This window comes from Chenopodium quinoa, unplaced genomic scaffold (assembly GCF_001683475.1).
Source record: "Chenopodium quinoa cultivar QQ74 unplaced genomic scaffold, ASM168347v1, whole genome shotgun sequence".
NCBI lineage: Eukaryota > Viridiplantae > Streptophyta > Magnoliopsida > Caryophyllales > Amaranthaceae > Chenopodium > Chenopodium quinoa.
In genome coordinates this window covers 3,686,998-3,710,610 of record NW_018744626.1, presented here as the reverse complement: position 1 = coordinate 3,710,610, position 23,613 = coordinate 3,686,998, and the positions used below count along the sequence as shown (strand labels likewise).

General features: G+C 34.2%; 2 protein-coding genes across 2 annotated transcripts; one reads left to right on the top strand and one right to left on the bottom strand.

Moving 5' to 3' along the window:
• Positions 1-548: 548 nt before the first annotated feature.
• LOC110700547 (tRNase Z TRZ1-like) lies at positions 549-6,023 on the bottom strand. The gene is made up of 8 exons (XM_021878100.1): positions 5,749-6,023; positions 4,916-5,078; positions 4,728-4,798; positions 4,523-4,618; positions 3,720-3,833; positions 2,779-2,847; positions 2,605-2,679; positions 549-991 (listed from the first exon to the last, which is right to left on the bottom strand). The coding sequence occupies exons 1-8, from the start codon at positions 5,977-5,979 to the stop codon at positions 917-919; spliced, it is 894 nt and encodes a 297-aa protein (XP_021733792.1). The 5' UTR covers positions 5,980-6,023; the 3' UTR covers positions 549-916.
• Positions 6,024-14,713: 8,690 nt separating this feature from the next.
• Positions 14,714-23,472, top strand: LOC110700546. Its single transcript, XM_021878099.1, has 13 exons — positions 14,714-16,468; positions 16,955-17,129; positions 17,804-17,916; positions 18,331-18,426; positions 18,519-18,588; positions 18,957-19,012; positions 19,430-19,480; positions 19,924-20,028; positions 20,118-20,162; positions 20,692-20,779; positions 21,696-21,901; positions 22,851-22,937; positions 23,062-23,472. The coding sequence occupies exons 1-13, from the start codon at positions 15,101-15,103 to the stop codon at positions 23,224-23,226; spliced, it is 2,625 nt and encodes an 874-aa protein (XP_021733791.1). The 5' UTR covers positions 14,714-15,100; the 3' UTR covers positions 23,227-23,472.
• Positions 23,473-23,613: the final 141 nt, after the last annotated feature.

Sequence of the window (23,613 nt, the reverse complement as noted above, 5' to 3'; positions counted from 1 at the left end):
TATTTATTTTTACGATATTTTGAGAATAAGGATTAGAGTTTTATACAATTGAATTATAATCAATAAAATAAATGATGTAGTTTTCGAGTTCGCCTGCTTATTGGCAAGAGAAATCATATATATCTTTGTTTTTTATGCAAACTTTTGAGGATATGAAGCAAATCTTAGGTCACCCTTTACATTAGAAGAAAGGTAATTCTAGATGTAATAAAAGACTTAGCCTTTTAAAGTATACTTTAAGAGTAACTCCAATGCACACAATTTAGTAGACTATATTGCAAAAATTCAGAGTATAAATTAAGGCATTATAACCGATTAAGGTTAATTCAACATAATTGTATTGGTATAGACAAATATTCAACACTTTTAAAAACCTAGGACACTTCAGTCTTAGTTACTAGTTAAAGGGTCATACAATTAGCCTGATGGCTAAATGAAGCTTAAAACATTATTAAACACTAATTTAACAGTTGAATGGAGTTCAATTCCTTGATTATCAAATAAACAAGACACCAGTTGAGTTTGTTTACCGACCAAGCGCAGGCATGATACATTAGCTTTCTGAGATTAATTTCATTCCATTCAAAACTAGATTTACACCAAGCTAATAGTTACACTTTACTAAGTTTATACAGTACTAGGGTGAAAAATCAACTATAATGTGATGTCAAAATTGAATTCATGGTTCACTGTAAAACTTAATTCAGTAATAAACATCTTCATATTTTGTAGCTACTAGGGTGGTAGTACACTAGTACATGTGATATGGAAAAATGCTTGTATTTCTAATGAAGTAATGAGGGCAAAGGGGGAGAAAAGAAGAGAAAAGAACCAGTTCTATAATCGTGCACAAAAACAACTCAACTTCTGTACAGGAGATAGATGTGTTTCAAAGCGCTCATTATAACACCAATCATTAAATCCCTTCAGTGAGTGCAAAGATCCGGCCGGAAAAAGCTGATGGCAATCTCGAAATGGCATCTTCAATTTCCTGTCAAAGCTACATAATTAATAGCTGTATTTTGGCATCTAAATAGAATTACTGACAATACTTACAATAAGTGATAGTACACAATATTGGCAGAGCAGTAACACAGCAGTAGAATTAAATTTAAGGGGTCAGAAGATGTAATTTGCAATTTTAGGTACAGAATCAAGCATCACTTTTATAAATGGAGCAAATTAAATTAAAAATATATGGCTAAGAAAAGGCGAAACTGAGGTACTCTGTAACATGAGAGAGAACACAAATCAAAATCAGGCTGAGAAATATAACTGTATAAGATGACTTTTGTTGTGGTGGGTATGCATACAACAGGACCACAAGGTAACAATATATACACACTAAGCTTAAAAAATGCAGCAGAAAATCTGAATCTAGATGCATTTTTTAACACAACTATTTAATTTTTGCTCCCGAATGAAGATTCAAATATTTTCTCCCTCCATATCTCCATATTTGGAGGCATCAAGATCAGCTCTTCTCCTATTATGGGCCAAATTTTTCGTCCAAGCACATCTGATGCCATTTATTATAGCTAGAAACCCCAAGTTCCTCTAGTATTGCCATTTGCCATGCCAGAAACATGACAATATCCTAACTCAGATGCCCTAGAAATAAGGAAGGACATAAAAGATATTCCCTGGCACAATTAGCACAACACAATTGTTTAACACAGAAACAATTTTTCTGACCTAATACAATCTTCTATGCACAGAAAGCCCAGCAAATTATTCTTCAACACCCTTTTTTAATCAAGAATAATTTTTCTGACGAAGGATAACTTCTACGCACAATTGCACAGAAATCCAAGCAATAAAAAATACACATAATACTCATCAATCTTGCGCTCCAACTACCCACACTACCACCTTAATCCTTCAACTCTAATATAATTACAAGCCATTTCAATCTATAAATAACCTTTACTTCTGCAAGGAAAGCACAGCCGCCAACAACATTACTAACAAGCTCATCTCCTGATTGAAGCAACCTATTTCATTATCAGGAAATTACGAATTCCCCCCACTTCATCTTAACATTGCTCACCAACCTATTTAAGTGTGAATTTGGGAAGAATAGATTGGTATACCCGCTCACTTAAAGATCAATATTATGAAATCAGCTTCAAAACTGAAACCAACTTCAGGAGTTTACATAAATTAGACATCTAAAAAATACCTTCACATTAATGCTACTCTAATCATTTCTAATTAGCTTAATTAGCTGCTATCTGAATATTATGGTGCAAGGCATCAAAATTCAGATGTTTATAACAACTACATCTTGCATATGTTCATGAGAGCCTGAGGGCAGAGAATAATAAGTAAAGGGCAGATATAACCAGGTGTAGAATTGCTAAGCGAAGAAAGATGAAAACCACAATTGTTAGAAAACTATGAAAGGCTAGAAAACAAAGAAGAATTGACAAAGGCAGCAAAAAATCCAAATATCCAAGTAATCTCCTATCTGCGACATGCACTTATTCTAGTGAATATAGTTAATATAGTTACACATCCATATGTACAAACAATAAATCAAAGTATAAACAATTCCAAAGCCACTAGAAAGAGGAAACAATGCCGGATTTTTAAATCTTTTACCTCTACATAGTATCTAGCAGAAAAGTGGATCAGAAGAATTGCCTTATTCAGAAACTTTTCAGCATACTTTACAACCTGTATGATGGTTAAACAAACAAAATCAATGAGAAAATGCAGCATCATTATACAAACATCAGATACAAAAGGATAAAATAATAAAAAAAAAAAAAGAACCTCATCCAGATGTGTATGTCCATAATCTCTTGCATGCACCACGTCAACTGCTTTGTCTAAGAAGGTGCACTGCATGACAACATAAAAGACAGACCACGCCTATCAAATCATCACATCTATTAATTTCCTAAGAAGCTACCAGTGGAGAGAAGAATTGAGAACGAAACAGTAGTTGATAAGAGGATTCAAGCAACCTTAGATATACAAGTACCACAAGGTCCAAATCCACTGAAGTCCCTGCCATAACGGGTTTGGGGATTTGAGCCTTGAGGAAGGATAAGATTAATATAGCTCTAGACCCACAAACAGAGGCTGCTTCTAGAATTAACATTGAAGTTGTGGTGAGCAAAACCCAGCACTATTAATAAGCTTATGCTATGCACATCCAGCAAACTCACAGAGCAAAATTCCAAACTGACCACTCACTAAACACAAAAATATTTGTTGGGAGGTGTATTTTTGTTTTTAAGTAGTACTAAAAAAAAAAGAAGAGGTTGTACCATTTCCAAAACCGTTGACTTTCAAGTTCCAGCTGTAAGTGTTCCCGGTTCCCCTACTAAAACTCTTCAGCCAAGGACAACAAACAAAGAAAACTCAAGAACCCTTGCTTAATTTGCATATTTTCCCAATACCAATCCATATGTGTTCATCCAAAAGTTCTAAGACTGAAAGTATTCCTTTTCCTGGTAAAACTTGTGATAAGAGCATGATGCGCAAGAGAGAGTTTATAAAGACAAGTCCCATAGATCTTACATCACAGTTTACCAATACAAACATCATATACATCCGTTTTGCAGATCGGACAACCAGAAATTCCACAAACAAATCAATGAACAAGGCAGAAGCTCAAATAAATTAAACTTATCAAGAAATATCATTGATTGAACAAGTAACAGTCAATAAATAAATCTGAAAAATCAAGTGCTCATAAAGTGAGTTACCTCCATCACAAGAATCTTTGCCCTCAGCACATCAACATTAGCTGGATCAACAATGAAGTCAGCTGTTGTGTCTCCAGTAAATGCTATCTCAGGTGACGTAGTTGCTGTGGTAATCTGCCAATGTGGAACCAATCTATAAGACAGAAATATGCAGAAGGCAGCAGAACTAAATTGCTGACCACTTATGCAATTGCATAGCTTATGAAACTATTCTAGCTTTAAAGGGTTGGTATTAAGGGGAAGGGGGAGAGGGGATGCAAGAACAGCCCACTCCTAAGACTCTGAAAGGCACGCCGTATCACAAGAAGGCGTCAAATATGTAGCTACAGTTGCAGCTGTGACGGCAAGTGTACAATTTATCAAATTAAGGACAAAGAAAAAGGATTCTAGCTAAATTAATGCTCCAACTGACCCTTAAGATACCAACTGCAGAAAAAGAGGACCACAAGTAAATAAGCAGTCAACAAATACAAATTTGTACTTCAGAATGTTATTGCGTTTGCCTGGCAATTACAAACTACATTCACCATGACATATGACTAAATGGTTGCATGGACGATGGACCTCAATAGATGGATACATCTAAAGTAAGGAAACAATGCCAAAACAGATACAAAGTATCATTTATCCCTTACATAGTCCAAAATATCTTCTTATCATATATTCGGACTAATTACAGATATAAACCGAGAACAGAAACTTACAGTAGTCTCATGATTGAGCAAACAAATTTTTGAATAACAGTCTACCCTATCACCGTAGATGCAACAATTGTCAGTTGATAATACAGTAATCAAACATACCTCCACACCTTTATCCTTCAAAGCCTTGATCTCATGTCCAGGAAGACCAATGTAATCCTGCTTAAGCTTGTGCTTAACGGAATAAATTACATATCCCTGCAACATATAATATGAGTGAACAAAGTATACATGGTTTTAAGCTCGAGGATGTCTTTGATCCACATAGATGAGATCTTAATAGGAAAAATAACTAAGTAATTGGTACCTGACTGGGAATGACATGATATGTCTTAAATGCTTTTACTTTGAGATCCCTCCTAATATAGAATTCTTCTCCTGAAAATTATTTAAATAAAAATTTTAAGCAGAGTAATTAAGTTGGCATGATCATTGAAGAAATCAAGCCTGGATGGAGCTAATACATTGAAAATGTTGATCTAATAATGACATTACCCACGTCTAGACCAACTAAATTATTCTTCAGCTCAGATTGGTCCATTGCTCTGTGTACATCAAAAAGCCTTTCCACATCCTCTTTTATAGCTTTAGGCACAAAAATCGTAGGAGGTTTCATAGAGAACAATCCACGAGTCGCAACATACATCGGTAATCCTCCCTAATATACACATCATATTACACAATACAAATAGTATTTAGGAGATATACACAATTCACAAAATACTCCATAGACTGTCTATTTGAAAAAGCATATGTCAAAAAAAAAGAAGGAAAATCATTTTAAAGAATTCAACTTTAACAAAACTGCAGGATTCATAAAAACTATCCATTAATTTGTTTACTTTATCAACCGATGATTAAAGAGACAATATGTTCCATTTGTTATACAATTACTCCAACAATGGAGGCGCGGGGAAGGGAGTAATATACATCCTTAAAACAAAACATAGTAACTCAAAAACAACCACCAATTCAAAAATCACTGTTATTCCACTCACGAATTTCATTGATACTCATACAAATCTCAAACAGTTCCCATTGCAGTGATTATACATATCAAAATTCTCAATGATTATAAATACAACATAATACAGAAAATAATCCAAAACCCAACATAAGATTATAGCAGAAACTTCTCATAATACATTAACCAAAAATCAGACTAATTCAAAAGCAAGGAAGCCCACAAAATACTCTAAAAAAAAACCCAAATCAAGAATATGGAAAAACTCGACAAAAGTTAACCAAAAATCAAAAATTTCAAAAAAAAAAAACCCATGAAATACAAGAAAAGAAAGATGAAAAAGAGAGCAGAAGAAAAGACATACAATGTGGTCCATATGACCATGGGAGATAAAAAGGAAGTCTTGAGAAATGGCGCGTTGAGGGCACCTTCCGATATCGAAAGCGAGGTTGAGAGAAGGGACGATTATGCATGTTTCTTGACCAGCAATTGATAAACCCTCAATTTGATAGCCTTGTATATTTATTCCCCTTTTCTTCTTTGTTGCTGAGTTTGCTTCCAAGTTCGTCTCGTCATTCTTCGGCACCATTGACATTTTTGATTTAGTATTGCAGCCTTTTGACTAATGCCGACTACCTTTGCCAACATACTCGGTTTTTTTTTTTTTTTTTTTGGGAAAATTTATAAATTGCAGCCATTTAAAGTTCGTATTTTACAAATTACAACCATTTAAATTTTTTTTTTGCAAATTGCAGCCCAAAAGTTCATATAAATTGTAAATTGTTGTTCTATTCAACTTTTTCATCGGTTTACAAGTTGAAAAATCTTTGATTAAGGTTTTATGGGCCATTTTAAACCTTAGGGAACCGAATTGAGCTCGGAATTAGCAAAAAAATAACTTAAATATCTCGTTTTGCATAACAAAAGTGTATCGATTTTTGGGAAACTGTAAATACGAGACACTTACGTTTTTTGTTTCCTAATTTCGAGCTCAATTCGGGACCCTAAGGACTAAAATGACCCCTAAAACCTTAACCAAAGATTTTTCAACATGTAAACCGATGAAAAAAATGAATCGGCTGCAATTTACAATTTATACGAACTTTTGGGCTGCAATTTGCAAAAAAAAATTTAAATGGCTGCAATTTGCAAATTTTCCATTTTTTATATATATTTTAATATTTGTAGGTCAGGTCAGACAGTTGAAAAGAGGAACGGATAAAAAAAATCGATATCTTCAAGTACCCTCACTTGGTAGGATTCGATCCCAAATCTCTAGGAGGAGAAGCTAACAGACTTTAGAGTACTCCTATGTGTTTTTTTAAATGTTCCTAGTTTGGTCACCACATTTGCCATAGATTTTGATCAGTAAAAACAAGTCAATTTTCTATGCAATTTGAACAATTATGGTAAATTTGAATGACCAAATCTCTCCTGCAACTCTTTCCACAATCGAGCAAAAGAATTCTCAAAAAAGAAACACTTGGCTAGATTTTTCTTTGTAGAATTCAACAAATAGCTCATCAACATATAATCATTTCTCAACCATTTATGATAATATGTTGAAACTAACATCAGGTGTAGGAATATTGATATCAATAAAACCTAGCTTTTTCCTAGCAATCAACGTCTTTCTAATTGTTCTACTCCAGTTAATGAAGTTTGAACTAGTGAAAACATACGTTCCAGATTACATATCTAGATGGTTGTCATTCAAAATATAGTAGAATCGTTAAAATTGACTCCAAAACTATGAGAACCAACTCCAGATTCATTCAAAACCATGGTTGAAATCATTTCATCGAAGAAGAACAAATACAATAATACAAATTAATTGATAGAGAATCGAAGAACAAATACAATAATGTAATTTCATTAAAAAAAAAATTGTTCAACAAAAATAAGGTGGAAAAAACACTTTGATCTAAACCATTAAAATTTTAGGAAATCAATAATTCTCTACGCATATTAAATAGTGCAAATTTTTCATTAGGAGAGGAGCCAAATCTAGAAAATTATGAATATAATTGGAAGGAATTATTCTTTTTAAAGAATTTACAAATAATAGAGAATAATAAAGAATGGAAGAACAAATACAATAACTTAGGGTATGTTCACTTCAACTTAATTTCAGTTCAATTCAGCTCCATCAATCAGTTCAGTCCAGCTCCTAATTTCCTTACCTCATAAAATATTCATTTCAGCTTTATCCAGTTCAGTTCAGCTTCAATCAATTCAGCTCAGTTCAATAAATGTGAACATGTCCTTAATTGATAAGAGATAAATTGATTTCAATCAATTTAATTTTAATAAACAAAATCAGTAGCATCGAAGAACAAATACAATAATAGTGAATCAGTAAAAAAAAAAAATTTATAATCCGTATAATAAATTTAATTTGGCAAAAATAATTTTAATATTTTAAAAATGATTTCTATTTAGCAAAATTAAGATGGAAAAAACAATTTTTCATTTAAATATATTTGGAAATCAATAATTCCCAATGCATATTTAATAGTGCAATAATTTTCATTAAGAAAGGAGCCAAATCTAGAAAATTATGAATAACATTGGAAGGAAATAATCCTTTTTTTTTTTAATAGAATTCATTGATAACAAATCAAACTCATAATCATATGTAAAAGAACAATATATTTTAGAAAAGGAAAGGAATCATATAATTATTAGGAAATAAATAATAATATCATAATCTACTAGTATATAAAGAGGCCAAAAGTATGAATTATGAAAGGTTTTTATACTTTAATTATATATAATTCAATTTTTCATCTCCATAACTCTAAATACAAGCAATAAGAAATTATAACAAATGGCTAGAAAGTTCTTTGTGTCACTCATGCTAGTGCTACTAGTTATTCTAGTTTGTTGTAAGTGTTATACATTACAAAGTTTGATAAATCTCCCTATTATGAATTATGATTATACTTTCTATGTTTATATGTAGTAAATCTGTAGAATTTAATCTAATATAATTTTCAAACATTGATTAAAACTTTATATGCTTTAAAGTATTATGTGTGTTAAAATTTAAACAATATTAGTGTTAAAACTTTAAATTATTTTATCCTTAATTTAATTGATTTATTACTCCATAATATTTTACTTTTAATTCATTTTTATTACCAGGTAATATTTTTACACATTTGGAAAAATTAAAATGTGAATCGAAACCAATCCGAATTTTTTCTTATCATATCAACCGATGATATTGCATGTAATCATCAAAGTTACTGATAGTAGTGGTACTCGTATTTATTTATTTTTTGTTATCATATTGGATAAGTGCAGGCTCTAGTGCTATGAGTTCAAGATTTGATAAAGTGTTCCTTCAACACATTGGAACAAACGATGACGACGACGAATGTTCACCTTTTCCAGGTTGTACTCAAAAAGCTCGTCAGACTACATGTAGTAATGAAATTGCTCAATGCATTGGGCCGCCTTTCATTGAAAAATGTTGTTGTAATCCGGGCTATCCGGCATAGTTGCGGTCAAACTGTTAAATAAATAAACACAACGTCTTAGTAAGTGCAAAAAACTCAATCTAAAAATTATAATTATGGACATTTTTACAATGTGTAAAAAAATGTATCATTGCAAGGGCAAGTGAAATTGCAATGCACTCTACAAATTTAATAATGGATGTTTTTACTTTTTACACTGGATTAGTGCCAATGCGATGCACGATAGTAATAATCTTTTTTCATATAACTAATTTGTGATAAATAAATATAAAAATGAGGCAAGTCGTGCAATAATACAAATGCGTGCAATGCATAAAAGAAAAATGAAATAATAATGCAAGAATTATTAAAACCACAATTAAGAAAAATAATTTTATTGTTGATTTGTTGTGTTTAAAATATTTAAAAATATTATACATTATATTAAATTAATGATGCATGTTATTCCCAATAAAACTATATAATGTAGATGTAGTATGACTTTTTTTTTTGAAAAGGTGTAGTATGACTTTTTATCAATGAATTAATTACTATTCAAAAAAAAAAATCAATGAATTAATTAACTTTGTTAAAAAAAATATAAATAAATAAATAAACAATGTACTTCCAAATAATAAGGTAAGTGAAATAATTAAAAAAAAGGATTAAAAGCTGACATCATATTATATACTGGCGGAAATTTTTTTTAACGATAGCTTTACATATGCCCAAAATGATCGGTGTAAGCATGACATATTGTACTAATAGTTAATACGAATAGATTTTTTGAAGGAAAAAAAAAAGTTATAACTTGGTAAAAAGGAAAAGTATTGTGTAGAACGGACTCATGTGAGTCCAATCATACAAAAAAAAAATAATTGTTAAAAATTAGATAATAATGGTCAGATATTAGATAATAATTGTTAGAAACTAGATAATATTGCTCAGGTATTAGATAATAAGTATCAGAAATTAGATAATATTGTTGTAGATAATAAGTATAAGAAAATAGATAATAAGTATCAGAAATTAGATAATATTGGTCAGGTATTAGATAATAAGTATAAAAAATTAGATAATATTGGTCAAAAATTAGATAATAAGCATAAGAACTCAAGCAATCCCACGATGCAGAAGACTTCAACCAGTAAAAATAATCAAATCGTCATGTGTTGATATTCTAGGATAACCAGGCCAAGGACAACCCTTTGATTTGTTATCTACAGTGGAAGCTTTAACAATGCTGTTCAAAATGGTTGCACCAAAGTAATCCAAACCCCCAACAACTACGTGCTACATATGCGGGTCCAATGCTTCTCATGGCATCAGGAGCTTCCTTGTATAAGAACTTTGGTAAAATTATTACAGAAATATATAACGAAAAACTAACTTAATTATATTGGTTCATAAGATTTCAAATCAACACCATGAGTATATCCTTTTTTTTTATTTTTTTCCATTGAACCCATTATTGTACAATTATATATATATATATATATATATATATATATATATATATATATATATATATATATATTTGATAATTTAAATGTTAATAGTGTATTTTTGGCTCCTTATCTTATACTCTCCACCATATTTCAACCTTCTAAATTATATCTTATCCCCCCATAATTAAAAGGAAAAATGGGAAAAAAAAAAATCCAACCTTTGCACTTTTTCCTCCTAAGAATCCAACCTTCATTTTATTCCTCAAAAATTCAACCTTTATACCCCACCTTCTCCAACAGATCCATTACCTGTTGATGACTGGTTTTTTTAAGTTACATGCCACGTGTTAGGTTAATTTTTTTTTAATTGTTTTTTTTAAAAAAAATCAGGAACCCAGCCAGCCCCCCAACTCGTTGCCTGACCACCCTATCCCCATCGCACATCGGCCACCGGAACCCAACAACACCATTCTCCTCTCCACCGGAAAACCCACAATCCCACACAACTCCTCTCGCCAACTCAAGCAATCCCACGATGTAGAAGACTTCAACCAGTAAAAATAATCAAATCGTCCTGTGTTGATATTCTAGGATAACCAGGCCAAGGACAACCCTTTGATTTGTTATCTACAGTGGAAGCTTTAACAATGCTGTTCAAAATGGTTGCACCAAAGTAATCCAAACCCCCAACAACTGCGTGCTACATATGCGGGTCCAATGCTTCTCATGGCATCAGGAGCTTCCTTGTATAAGAACTTTGGTAAAATTATTACAGAAATATATAACGAAAAACTAACTCAATTATATTGGTTCATAAGATTTCAAATCAACACCATGAGTATATCCTTTTTTTTTCCATTGAACCCATTATTGTACAATTATATATATATATCTGTTAATTTAAATGTTAATAGTGTATTTTTGGCTCCTTATCTTATACTCTCCACCATATTTCAAACTTCTAAATTATATCTTATCCCCCCATAATTAAAAGGAAAAATGGGAAAAAAAAAATCCAACCTTTGCACTTTTTCCTCCTAAGAATCCAACCTTCATTTTATTCCTCAAAAATTCAACCTTTATACCCCACCTTCTCCAACAGATCCATTACCTGTTGATGACTGGTTTTTTTAAGTTACATGCCACGTGTTAGGTTAATTTTTTTTAAATTGTTTTTTTTTAAAAAAATCGGGAACCCAACCAGCCCCCCAACTCGTTGCCTGACCACCCTATCCCCATCGCACATCGGCCACCGGAACCCAGCAACACCATTCTCCTCTCCACCGGAAAACCCACAATCCCACACCACTCCTCTCGCCGGCACACACGCTACCCACAGTCACCAATTCGCCACCCACAATAACAATCCCCAAACGCCGATCGACCACCCCTTTCCTCTTTCCCCCTTACCCTGTATGAATTCATCGACGTTATCCAGCCAAATTTAACTGTTGGATACATATCGGCGCGTAATTTTCCGACAAAAATCAAAATCGCAAGAGAAACGAGGTTGTTGCAGTTGGGTGGAATTATTCCAGCAAAGATAGATGAAGATCAATAACCTTACTTTATCTGTTGCGGTGGTTGGGAAGGGGTGAAAACGGGGCTGCAAAACGGTTGGGTGGATTAAGGACTGGTTGGTGCAGGATTACGCGTTTCTCTTGCGATTTTGAAGGGGTGGAAACGGAGGGGCGCGATTTTGGCTGTGGGGATGGGACCGGAGTGATGCAATGGTGGTGGGAATGGGTGGAGCACTGGTGGTGTTTGGAGGAAGGAGAGCGAAAAGAAAAAAATAAATTTTTTTATTGTGGGTGAATCGAACTATGTGGTGGCGGAATTGGTGTTGTGTGGGTTGTCGGAGGCGCGGTGTTGGAGGGTTGTTGAAGGTGTGGTGGGATGCGTTCACGAGGGTTGTTGTGTGGTGGCGGAATTGGTGGCGAGGCAGCTGCTGGTTGTTTCCGTTTTTTAAGAAGAGAGGAGAGAGAAAGAGGAGTGAGAAAGAAAAGTGTGAGAATAAAAAAAAAAAAACTTTTTAACCTGTTTAACAGGTTAAAGGTCAAATGGATCTGTTGAAGAAGGTTGGGTATAAAGCTTGGATTTTTAAGGAATAAAATACAGGTTGGATTTTTAGGACGAAAAAAGTGCAAAGATTGGAATTTTCTTTTCCATTTTTCCTAATTAAAATGTCTTAAAATCTTGTGTAACTATTCTCTTCAAAAAAAAAAAAAAAAAAAATCTTGTGTAACTATTTTAATTAAGTTGAACATGAATTAAAAAGGAATACAATTATTGTAAAGATAATATATTAGATTAGGAATAATATGGAGCATTATAGTTGTATTATATTATATAAATATTCCAAAATAATTTTTTTTTTGCTAAAATGGGAGGGAAAGTTTTGGAGGGGAAAAACATCACCAGAAAGTGACACGTATCATTTTCGGTGTTTGTTGATGATGATTGATTGATTGATGATTAGAAATGGACACTTAATTTTGGGACGGAGGAAGTAGTACCCTAATGACTATCCAGATCTTGTGATTATAGCATAAACAATGTTCATAATACAAATACCATTTAATGTTTGTACATTAGCAAGGAAAAAAAATGAATTGTCAAAGTTTAAAGTATAAATGTTTCGTAGCTAGAGCTAAACTAGAGTTAAGTACAACATTGGGGTCTAAGTTTTTATTTTTTTCACCTTTTGGGACCTAAGTTTTTTTTTTTCACCGTTTGGGACCTAGAGTCCACTTTCCGGCCAAAAAGTAACTAAGGTGAGTTTAAAAACATAGTCCCTTAGTTAAACCTTACTTCAGTTAGAAAGTTGGTAAATTAAAAAACATAGACCCCTATAATAACTTACACCCCTAAAAGAATTTGTCAGGTCGATTAGATTGGCGGCCTTCCAAATAAGGACACGTGGTGCGTGGGAATGGGAAGCGTATGAGGGAAGCTTTTTATGAGGCAGGAGAGAGAGTGAGAGCTTATTCCCGCCCTTTCTACTTCTCACTCTGTTCTTGTTCGAAGAAACCCATTTTCGCCTGAATTTTCTTTGCAATCTTACTCGGTTAAAGGCATAATTCTCACTCAATTCTTCAACAACACTGTGGTAAGTATGTTTAGCTTGCATTTTGGTTGTTTTTTTTGATGATTTTGTTTGAATTTTGAAGTGTTGGTAATTAGGTATTAGGTTTTGATAATTTTTTTTTTAATATTTTACAATTATGGTTTGATTGTTTGGAAATGGTTGTTTAATGTGTGTTTTTATGTGTGGATGATGTTTATTTGATTTGTACTTGGTTCGTTATAGTGTTTTTGTGTGTTTCAAATGGTGTTGTTGGTTAGGGTTTTGACACAAAAACAGAGTAATCCTACTGCTCAAAAAGGACAAGGTTCTGATCAAGGCACAAAGAAGAGGAAACAACAACTGAACCAGCAGGAACATGCCACTCCTAGCACCCAACAAAGTCAAGTAAATGTTCCAATGCATAATAGGGGTGTAGGAGTATACACTTACCCAAATGGCTACACAAGACAGGCTATGGTAAGCATTTGGATTACAATATAACTCATTTCAATCATTCATTATAAATAAACTGTTTATCTTTAATTTGTGCAGCCAATTAATACAGCTCAAGATAGTCAGTCACATTCCAACATTGGATCAAGTAATACAACTGTTTGGTGGTACTAAGGAGGTTAGAAGTGAATGCAAATCTTGCTTTACTTGAACAAATACTCTACACCAAAAATGATTACAAGAATTATAATTAAAATCCAATTCTTTTGTATCATTTTGATCATTTCATATTTCACCTTCCTCACTGTTGCCATTTTTTTTTTCGCAGGATTAGCTTCAGCTTTTGGTGCTAAACATGGAGACTATTTATACACCTTGTATTCTCCAACGGCTAGTTTTTTTTGGATGTTCAATTTCTGTTCGTTGTAAAAAATAGTACTGAATTGCTTTGACAGAAATTAGAAATTATGAAGGGTCTATGTTTTTTTGTTTAGAATTATTTAATGAGGGGATTATGTTTTTTTACACGTTATTTAATGCAAGGGGACTAAGTTATTGCACAGGTGAGTTAAAGATGAGTTAAGTTGCCGGATTTTTAACTCTAGGTCCCAAAAGGTGAAAAAAAAACTTAGGTCCCAAAAGGTGAAAAAATGAAAAACTTAGTCCCCAATGTTGTACTTAATTCAGCTAAACTATTATGAATAATTATTCACGCAAATAGTTAGATACAAGCATACAACCACACACCACAATCTATAGCTAACAACTATCCCCACAACTACACCCGATCTTATCAAATACATCGAGCTAAATGTCACGTGCTAACAATTTCCCAAATAACCCAACACAATAGGTCCCATATGAAGCAAACGAGCAAACCTTCTAATACCTGTGTGCCTTACCGATGCACGCGTTTGTGGTAATATTGTGTCATTTTGCCGTTAATTCCTTTAAGCCCCGGAGATTCAGACGTCGCAAGGGGGGTTATGTGCTCTTCCCGTGACATTAAGCTTAAGCCGTCCCAAATCAGACCATACCAAATCTTTAGAAAACCCAGATTATAATATACACAATTTGATTTTGAAGGCAGTTTTCCATGTTCATCCCCTTCTTGGAGTTTCTACACCCACCCATCCTACTAAAAAGTGAAAACATCAACACATAAATCTCAGAAAATCTTTAATACTACTATTCCTTTCAATTTCTCTATTTCCGTTGTATTGTGTTCTTCGATTTAATCGACACTTTTTTCCTGCAACTTCACTGCAAATCAGAGCTCAATCAATGGATCATTCATGGCGTCCTCACCCAACTATCCAAGGTAACATCTGCCCAACTTGTTCAATCTCTCACTTCCCCTTTTGCCCTCCTCTTCCTCACCCCTCTACATATTCTGCTCCTAATTTGGATCCCAATTTTCGCCCAATTAATATGAATCGACCCGTTTATAATAATACTAATCCTAGTGACCCATATTATGATCCGGGGTTTAGTAATCGGAACCCTGGTTTTCCTCATGTGGGTAATTTTGGGAATGTTAATGGAGGTCCATATTCAATGCAAAACCCTGGTTTTGGGGATGGTAGTTATATGGGGAATGATTATTATAACAATGTGAATGATAGGGGTAGTAAGAGATTAAGGGTTGATGGGAATTATCCTGGGATATATGGGGTTCATGGCGATGGGAATTATCCGGCATCAAAAATTCCGGTGGATGGTGGTGAGAGAAGGTTAAAGATGGTTCATGATCATGGTGGACCGAATCCGGGTTTTGGTTTTGGTGGGGACATGAGGGGGAATGCTCTAGAAAGTTCGGGTTTTGATAGGAATGTTGATGTTCGGGTTCCTGGGAATTCGAGTGAGTTTGGAGTGAGACCGTTGAGCAATGTGGAGATGAGTAACAACCCTGCTGGGGTGGGGCATGGTGTGCATTATCAAAGGGATGGAGTAGAGTATGGATCGCGGTATAGCGTGAAAAGGAGTGTGTCGGAGGTAGAGCATGGTTATCATCACTCGAACTATGGGATGCCGCGTGGTTCAAATGAGGGATTTTATGGTAGCAATGTAGAGCCTATTCATTCTCACAATGCTCCTATACATTATGATCAAAGGAGCAATTTGCCTACAGCAAACCACTATTCCGGTGGCCATCCACCACTTCCTCCTGCAGTGCCGCGACCTGGTCAATTGAGATATGATTATGGTCCTCCACGCCCTTTAAGTGATTTAAGTCCGCCAATTGAAACCAGGCCACCCCCTCCTGATGGTTATCATGTTCCAGCTGGTAATCATATTGCTCCTGCCAGGCCTCATTACGGAGCCCCACATATGGATTACCAGGGTGGTTATGGTAACTCTATTTCAGAAAACACGGGTCATTTTAATGCTTCACAAGGATTTGACATGCAGCCTCCACTTCCAGCTTCTCCACCTCCACCTCTGCCTATGGAGCCACCAGGTCCTTGGCCAACAGATCACAAGCCTTTATCTTCACCACCCAGAGCATCATCTTCATTGTTTCCTGTTCCTGTTGGCTCTTCAGCTCCAGTGCACACTTCACATGCCCCGATTCCTGAATCTCACACACGGGCAAATTCACATCCGCTGAACTCTCAACTTGGACATATGTCTCGTGGTGCCTTTCAACGGGTGAGTGAATCCAAACCTTCCTTTATTTATTGTTTGCTTGTAGATGTCATGGTATAGTCATAGTAGATTTTGTTTCTGAGATACTCAATAGACTACTGGAAGGTAGGAGAAGATATGTACCCAATTGTCTTTTATGCCAATTAGGTTGCTGAGTGATGTAGCTTCTCAAGTCATGGTTAATTGATATCTTGGAATACATGATTGACAGCCTGCTAGACTTTCCCTCCCTCCTAAGGCGAACTTTCTTTGAACTCCTGAAAAATACAAAGTACTTGCATCATCTTTTATGGTGCTGCTAGTTTAATTGAAAAACAAGGGCTTCTCCTATTTGATGATTTGTGATGTTTGTGTCTATTTGACTCGTTTTGTGGAGTTTGCTACTTTTTTTTTTTTTTTTTAATTTTTTTTTTAAAATTTTTTATTTTAAAAATTCTATTGCTTCCCTATTCCAACAAACTGTTACATTGGCGTTCTTTCTTTCTCCAGGATGCTCAAGGAACTTTGACATCATTTGGACAATATCTTGGAGATGGCCAAACAATTCCATCACAGAACACTTTTCCTGATAAACCAAAAACTATAGATGCTACCCACTTATTCAAACCACCTCATCGGAAATCTCGTCCAGACCATTTTGTGATTATACTCCGAGGCTTACCAGGTACTTCCATTGCTAGACCCTTTTGCTGAATCTGACGTTCTCTTCTTCGTGAACTTTTAATTTGGTCTATGGAGTATTTTTTATCTGTTTGGTACTAGATGGATAAGAACTAGAAATGTTTTAAGCAGCAATATTTTTTAAAATATGTCAAGATACACTTTTAATTTATTATTGGAGAAGATGATATACTTCGTATATGTTTGATAGCTCAAATAGACTTTGCAGAATCCAGGTGTTCGTTTTTAAGTTAAACAGTCCAAAATTGATCAATTGATTAAATAAAAATAGGCTACAGATATACTTGAAACACAAGTAAGGGCGAAAAGATCGAGATTAAGACAAAACTATATGACCTTAATCTTAGCTTGATCCTGCATACTGTAACAAAAATAAGTTACCTGAGGCTCATTATCTAGGAAATCACCTGAAAAAGTTATAAAATACTTATTCCTACTTCTAAAACAATTTGAAATACATCTAATCCTCTAGCCATATTTGTAATTTTGTAAAACCCAACCACATTAGCTTGTTATAATGAGTAAGAAGGGGGAAAAAAATGTTAATGTGTATGTGCATGAAATTAGCACAGCACTATGCACATGCACTTAAATAAGTAAACATTATCTCAAAAAATAAAAGGATGTGATTCCTCACCATTGTAATATTTTACACAGGAAGTGGAAAGAGTTACTTGGCTAAAATGTTACGTGACTTGGAGGTTGAACATGGTGGCAGTGCTCCCAGAATTCATTCAATGGATGATTATTTCATGACAGAAGTTGAGAAGGTACAGTTTTGGCTTTTTATCCTCTCATGTTCCACATAAAATGTTCAGTTTGATTTGTTATATGCGGTAAGATATACTAGTTTGATCCTCAAGGACAGTGTATTGGTTTATAGACCTATAAATCATATTGAAGGGATAACACGACAAGCATAATTTAAATTTTGAATTAGAGGATGTTGAAAATTGGATGTGATGAGTATGTGAAAGCTTAGTAAGTGCGCTTTCCTAATTATGGGAAGATGGACTTTCGTTATGGGAAGATGGACATTCGTTATGGGGTGAAGTGTTTTATTGGTTTGGTTACTTTGGTAAAATATCCTTTTACAACCCTAATCCAGTTGAGATGTTTATTTACACTGTTTTAAACTTAAAATCTGAATAATTCATACTCATGTAGCATCTTTTGCTTCATAGGTTGAGGAGAATGATGCTTCAAAATCTTCTGGAAGGTTCAAGAAACCTACCATGAAGATGGTCTTAGAGTACTGTTATGAACCTGAAATGGAGGAGGTATTGCACTAATTGAAAATTATAAATGTCTTTCTCTGTTGCTCAAATGGTCTTGGAATTCTTGACTTCTGAATTTGTTTTTGTTGCAACAGGCTTACAGATCAAGCATGCTAAAGGCATTTAAGAAGACTCTTGAGGAGGGTGCTTTCACCTTTGTAATTGGTATGATTAATGATTAGACTAGTGAATAACAACTGATCTATTTTCTCTTGCATCTTCTAATTTTATACTCTCTTTATAGTATGACTTAATCTTATTTTATGAAACTAGTAATGTATGGTTTGGCTTTCCGTGCTATAAAATTATGCTTTCTATATGCTCTTTAGAAAAATCGTAGGCATAGACATACAAGAAGTCATGAAATAATATTCCTGATTTATATAGGAATTCACGAATTCCTTTGTTGAGTTTAGCTGTGGGTCTTAGTGGTCATGTAGTGCTGTTGCACTGCTTTCATCTTCACTGACATCAGATGCAGTTTTCATTGGCAATTGACCCATTTGTCGCTGATTTGTTGTGCCTCGTCTTAGTGGATGACCGCAATCTGCGGGTAGCTGATTTTGCTCAGTTTTGGGCAACTGCAAAGGTATATTCTGTTTCTTTAAAATCAGTAATGCGAGATTTTGTTGTCTGTTTCATGTTCTTTTGGGGTCTGGAAAAGGATTCTTCTCAAGTTCAGATGGGATAATACCCATGTGGGCCAGTTTGCTACATTTTTTATTGGCCTTGCTTCGCTTGTCTTTTAGATGTTAATTTGTGACTCTTTGCTGTAATAATATTGCAACATCAACAAAGGTTAGCAGATGTTGATGCTGCTTTATGCTCATTGCTATATTGATATTAATGCTAATGGCTTAAGCTTGTTATTTGGTTTGACTTTGCAGCCACTAACTGTCCTTTTGCTGCTTTCATTTCTGTTTTAACTGAATTTCTCCATCCTATCCGAGTTAATACTTGGTACTTTATGCTTTAACTAATGATTGTCTTTTTATTTTTTGCTCAGAGGTCGGGTTATGAAGTTTATGTGCTGGAAGCACCATACAAGGATCCTGCGGTGAGTTTCCTTTAGGCCGTTCATGTATATTGTTGGTCATAGTTTAGGCTTCTCGTGCTGCCTTTAAAGCATGGCCTACAAGTTACAACTGGGGATGATGCATACCTCTTGTGTGAAAACTTTGTCTCTTATACTGTCACAAGTTGCCTCTTTCTCCGTCTTTCTCTCTCCTTGTTCTTTAGCTAAGGTACTGTTGAATGGAAAGAATAAAAAGAAGGGGGTGGGGTGGGGTGAGGGAGGAGGATCGTAGAAAGTCTCTGTTTGTATGGCATTTTAATATATTTTCTTTTTTAATTCCCTCATCCCCTGCGGTCTTTGACGATTGGAATGTTTTAGGGTATTGCATATTTTTTAGGGGTAGTAGATGAGCCATCATTTCTTGACTTAAATACTTTTACTTTTTTTTTTTTTTTTTTTTTGAAATATCTGTAAAAAAATTTCAGGGTTGCACTGCTAGGAATATTCACGGCTTTAATCAGGTTGATGTGGAAAAGATGGCTGCAAAATGGGAAGAAGCTCCATCAATGTACTTACAAGTGGATGCTAAGGTTTAATCTATGGTCCTTTCTATAGCCTTTTTGAATTATGGTTAGCAAGATTGTTCTAACTTGATATGGGTGTAATACATTTATGACAGTCTTTATTCCATGGAGATGATTTGAAGGAGAGCAATATAGAAGAGGTAATATAAATTACTTTAAAAAAAAAAAAATACCGCGAGTCTTTATATTTGTACTTTGTATTATCTTTAAGGGTCATAATCTGTTTGGCTGATTTGGTAGGCCATAGGCAGTTATATATGATGGTAATACCAATGAACCTGTGTTTATTTGCAAAGAAGTCCCCAGTAATGCAACTTTAATTCTGTGTATGTTATGTCAAATTTATTTTCATTATAACATGGACATTCTTGAAAAGAAACACTTAAGTAATTGGTTAAAACTGCAACATGGGTGGATTCACTTTTTTAAATGTGAGTATAGAGATGAAAACAGAAAAAATGTGATGAAGAGAGATAGTGAGAACCATAATCCAAATAAAGTGATTTTACAATCATTTTACTTCCCATGTTGCAATTTCAATGAACGGATGGAGTATAGACTCAATACAATTAGTCAATTACCATCATTTATCATTGTCTAGTACCTGCCAAACTAGCAGTGTAAGTCTTCTTGTTGTGAGTTACTATTGATGACAGTTTCTGCACTCAGGTTGATATGGACACGGAAGATGGGGATGTTGATGAAAGAGTAGCCGAGAAAATTGTTACATCTTCGTCTGGAGACTTTGGGTCTTATGGTATGGTTCAAAATTTATTTTAATAAAACTTTATTACCTTTACATGTTTGAAAACCTTTATTTTTTTTTAATTTATTATTATTATTTATTTTTATTTATTTTATATATATATAAAATTTGAAAGCCTTGCAAATTAACAATGCAGTTGGGAGTGGATTTTTTTTTTTTACCACTGCTTGATACTAGTTCAAGACACTATTTAGCAGATGATTATTTCTTTCATTTGGTGGGATCATATTTCTATGAGCAGTTTATTTTGTGAAAAAACAAAGTGTGATCTGAAAAGGTGCTGGTTGGACACCTTGCACCTTTGATTTTGAGATGTACCAAATGCTGCCTGCTGTAAATTTGGCTTAATGCTGTATTATGCTTGCATTTGTGACCCTTATGTAATACTTCCTCCGTTTTCTTTAGTTGACACATATTCCTTTTTAGGAAAATTCTTTTAGTTGACAAGTCTCTATTTGGTGAGTTTCTTAATGTATAAATCCCATTTTATCCTCGCTAACACCTTTAAATTGATTTGAAATATGGTGGGCAAGGGGTATTTATTGGCTTTTAACATCTTTTGACACCTTCTAAAATGTGTGCCTAGATGAAGTGTGTCAACTAATAAGAAACAGAGGAAGTTATTTTAGTGTTTTCCAGATCTTTTGAATGCTTTTTGGTTCATTACTTCTCATGATTGTATGTTTTTAGCCATTTATACATTGTTATCTTCTTTGCTGGGTCACTCATTAAAAGTTGAAGATTTTGAGAGGGTAAAGGATTATATTGTCATGACTTGCTTTTAGAATTTCTTGCAAATTTTCAAGCTGTTATTATAATCATTTTGGAAGTGACATCAATTGTATAACATAAAAATCCTGAATAGAGAGGAAGGGTTTGTGGTTAACTTTTGGTCTTCAAAATACAGTTTCCCAAAAGGATGAGAGGAACTGGAATTCCCAGGTTGATCATCCAGCAGAAGAAGTCAAAGATTTAGGACGTAGTAAATGGTCAGACAATTTGGATGATGACGATGATGAGATAAATAAAGTTTTGAAGGGCAAGGCCACTGTTTTGTCTGGATTGGTCAGAACATATGGGAGAGAAGGTAAATCTGTTCACTGGGGAGATCAGGTATGCTATTTCTTTTCGTCTTTCAATGTATCTACATGCTTGATCTATAATCGTCTAATTGGTCTATACTCTGCAGTCATGCACAGTGGTTTCCACTTATGTATATTGTTGTTGTGACGTGTATAATTGTCTTCTGCACTGTCTTTCGTTTTGCGAGAGTGAAATCAAAGTTTGTCCATGTTTTACATTTGTATATTTATACTCCAGAAAATCAGAAGTGTTATCTCGAGAGTGGAGTTAATTAAAGGTCTACGGTCTACCATTAAATGGTTATTTTGGTGTCCTTTTAGTTAAACTTTGATGGCTCATTTGTGATAAGTTGAACCTTCCAGGAGTAGTAGCTGTAACCATATCGTGCTTGTTTGTTTTGCCATATCTTAAATTTTTTCTGTTTCTTTTGATAAACTGTGTTTCCGTAGTTATATTTATTGTGATTCACCTGATTTTGTTAGGTAGTTTGAATGTTAAAATTCTATTTTATGTTTTCCCCTTTGACTCAATTGGCAGAACAATGGGGAGAAGAAGTTTCAATCTCCTCTCCTCTCTAAATGTGATGCTGTTTCTTGAACTTGATGGTTCTGCTTGGCATGTCCTTCCAAGGATTTATCCAAGAATTGTGATTGCGGGATATATTGAGTTATGCTGATAGATTTAATCGAGAGGAGTTGCTAATATTTGTTCCTCATTCCCATGCCTGGCTTGTCTAACGATCAATTAGAAAGCTGCAAACCTGCTTTGTCAACATGCTAGCAATTTTCTAATGTGGAGCTACTTCCAAGTCTTCCATGCTTGGAGTTTTGCTTATTGCTTGTGGATTTCCTTCTATACTGTGTGGCTTATTGCTTGTGGATTTCTTTCCATTTTTTGGGTTGCGTGTTGCTGACTTGCTGTATGCTAAAATATGCTGACCTCTGGTTCCTTGTTAACTGGATATAATGCTGTTTTATAGGGTGGCAATACTGGTTTTTCCATTGGTGCTGTCAAGAAAGCAAATTTGGTGTCATTAGTCATTGGCCCTGGTGCAGGTTACAACTTGGTGGGTTTTCAACTTCAACTTCATCGAATAATTTAAAGGACTTCAATTTAGTTGTGTTGTATTAAAAGGACAAGTAGTTTTTTTTTGCAAGAATATTATAAACTTTTTGCCTTATATTCTACAGAAGTCAAATCCACTACCTAAGGAAGAAGCAACAGCCGGAAATTCTAGAGAGACGAAGAAGCATACCATGTTTCAAGAAAGGCAGCGTGCAGAGCAAGAGTCCTTCAGAGCTGTTTTTGACAGGAGGCGGCATCGTATTGGTGGTCTTGATCCTGAGGAGGACTGATGTGTCGCATACAGTTTTGTAGTTGGTTTCCATTTTTCCTGATGTTGTCCCTTTGGATGGGATATACTCATTCCCTTGTATAACATTGTATTGCCAATTTTCCAAGGCTTGCTTGTAATCATGTGTATAATACAAGATCATTTGAGCAAGACATAAAATGAGGTTCTTCAAATGGTAGAATCAACAAAATCGATACTGTATGGTATCATTTTTTAAATGTGCAAATGCTCATTAACTTCTCCTAAATTTCTCTTATTTTGTTCTCAAAATAGAAAAAAAAAGTCATTAATCTAAATTTGATAAGTTAAAAATCTAAGTTTTACATATTCTCTTCAATGATTTTTTTAATTTTTTTTAATTTTTTTTTAAGTAAGATAAAAAAAACAT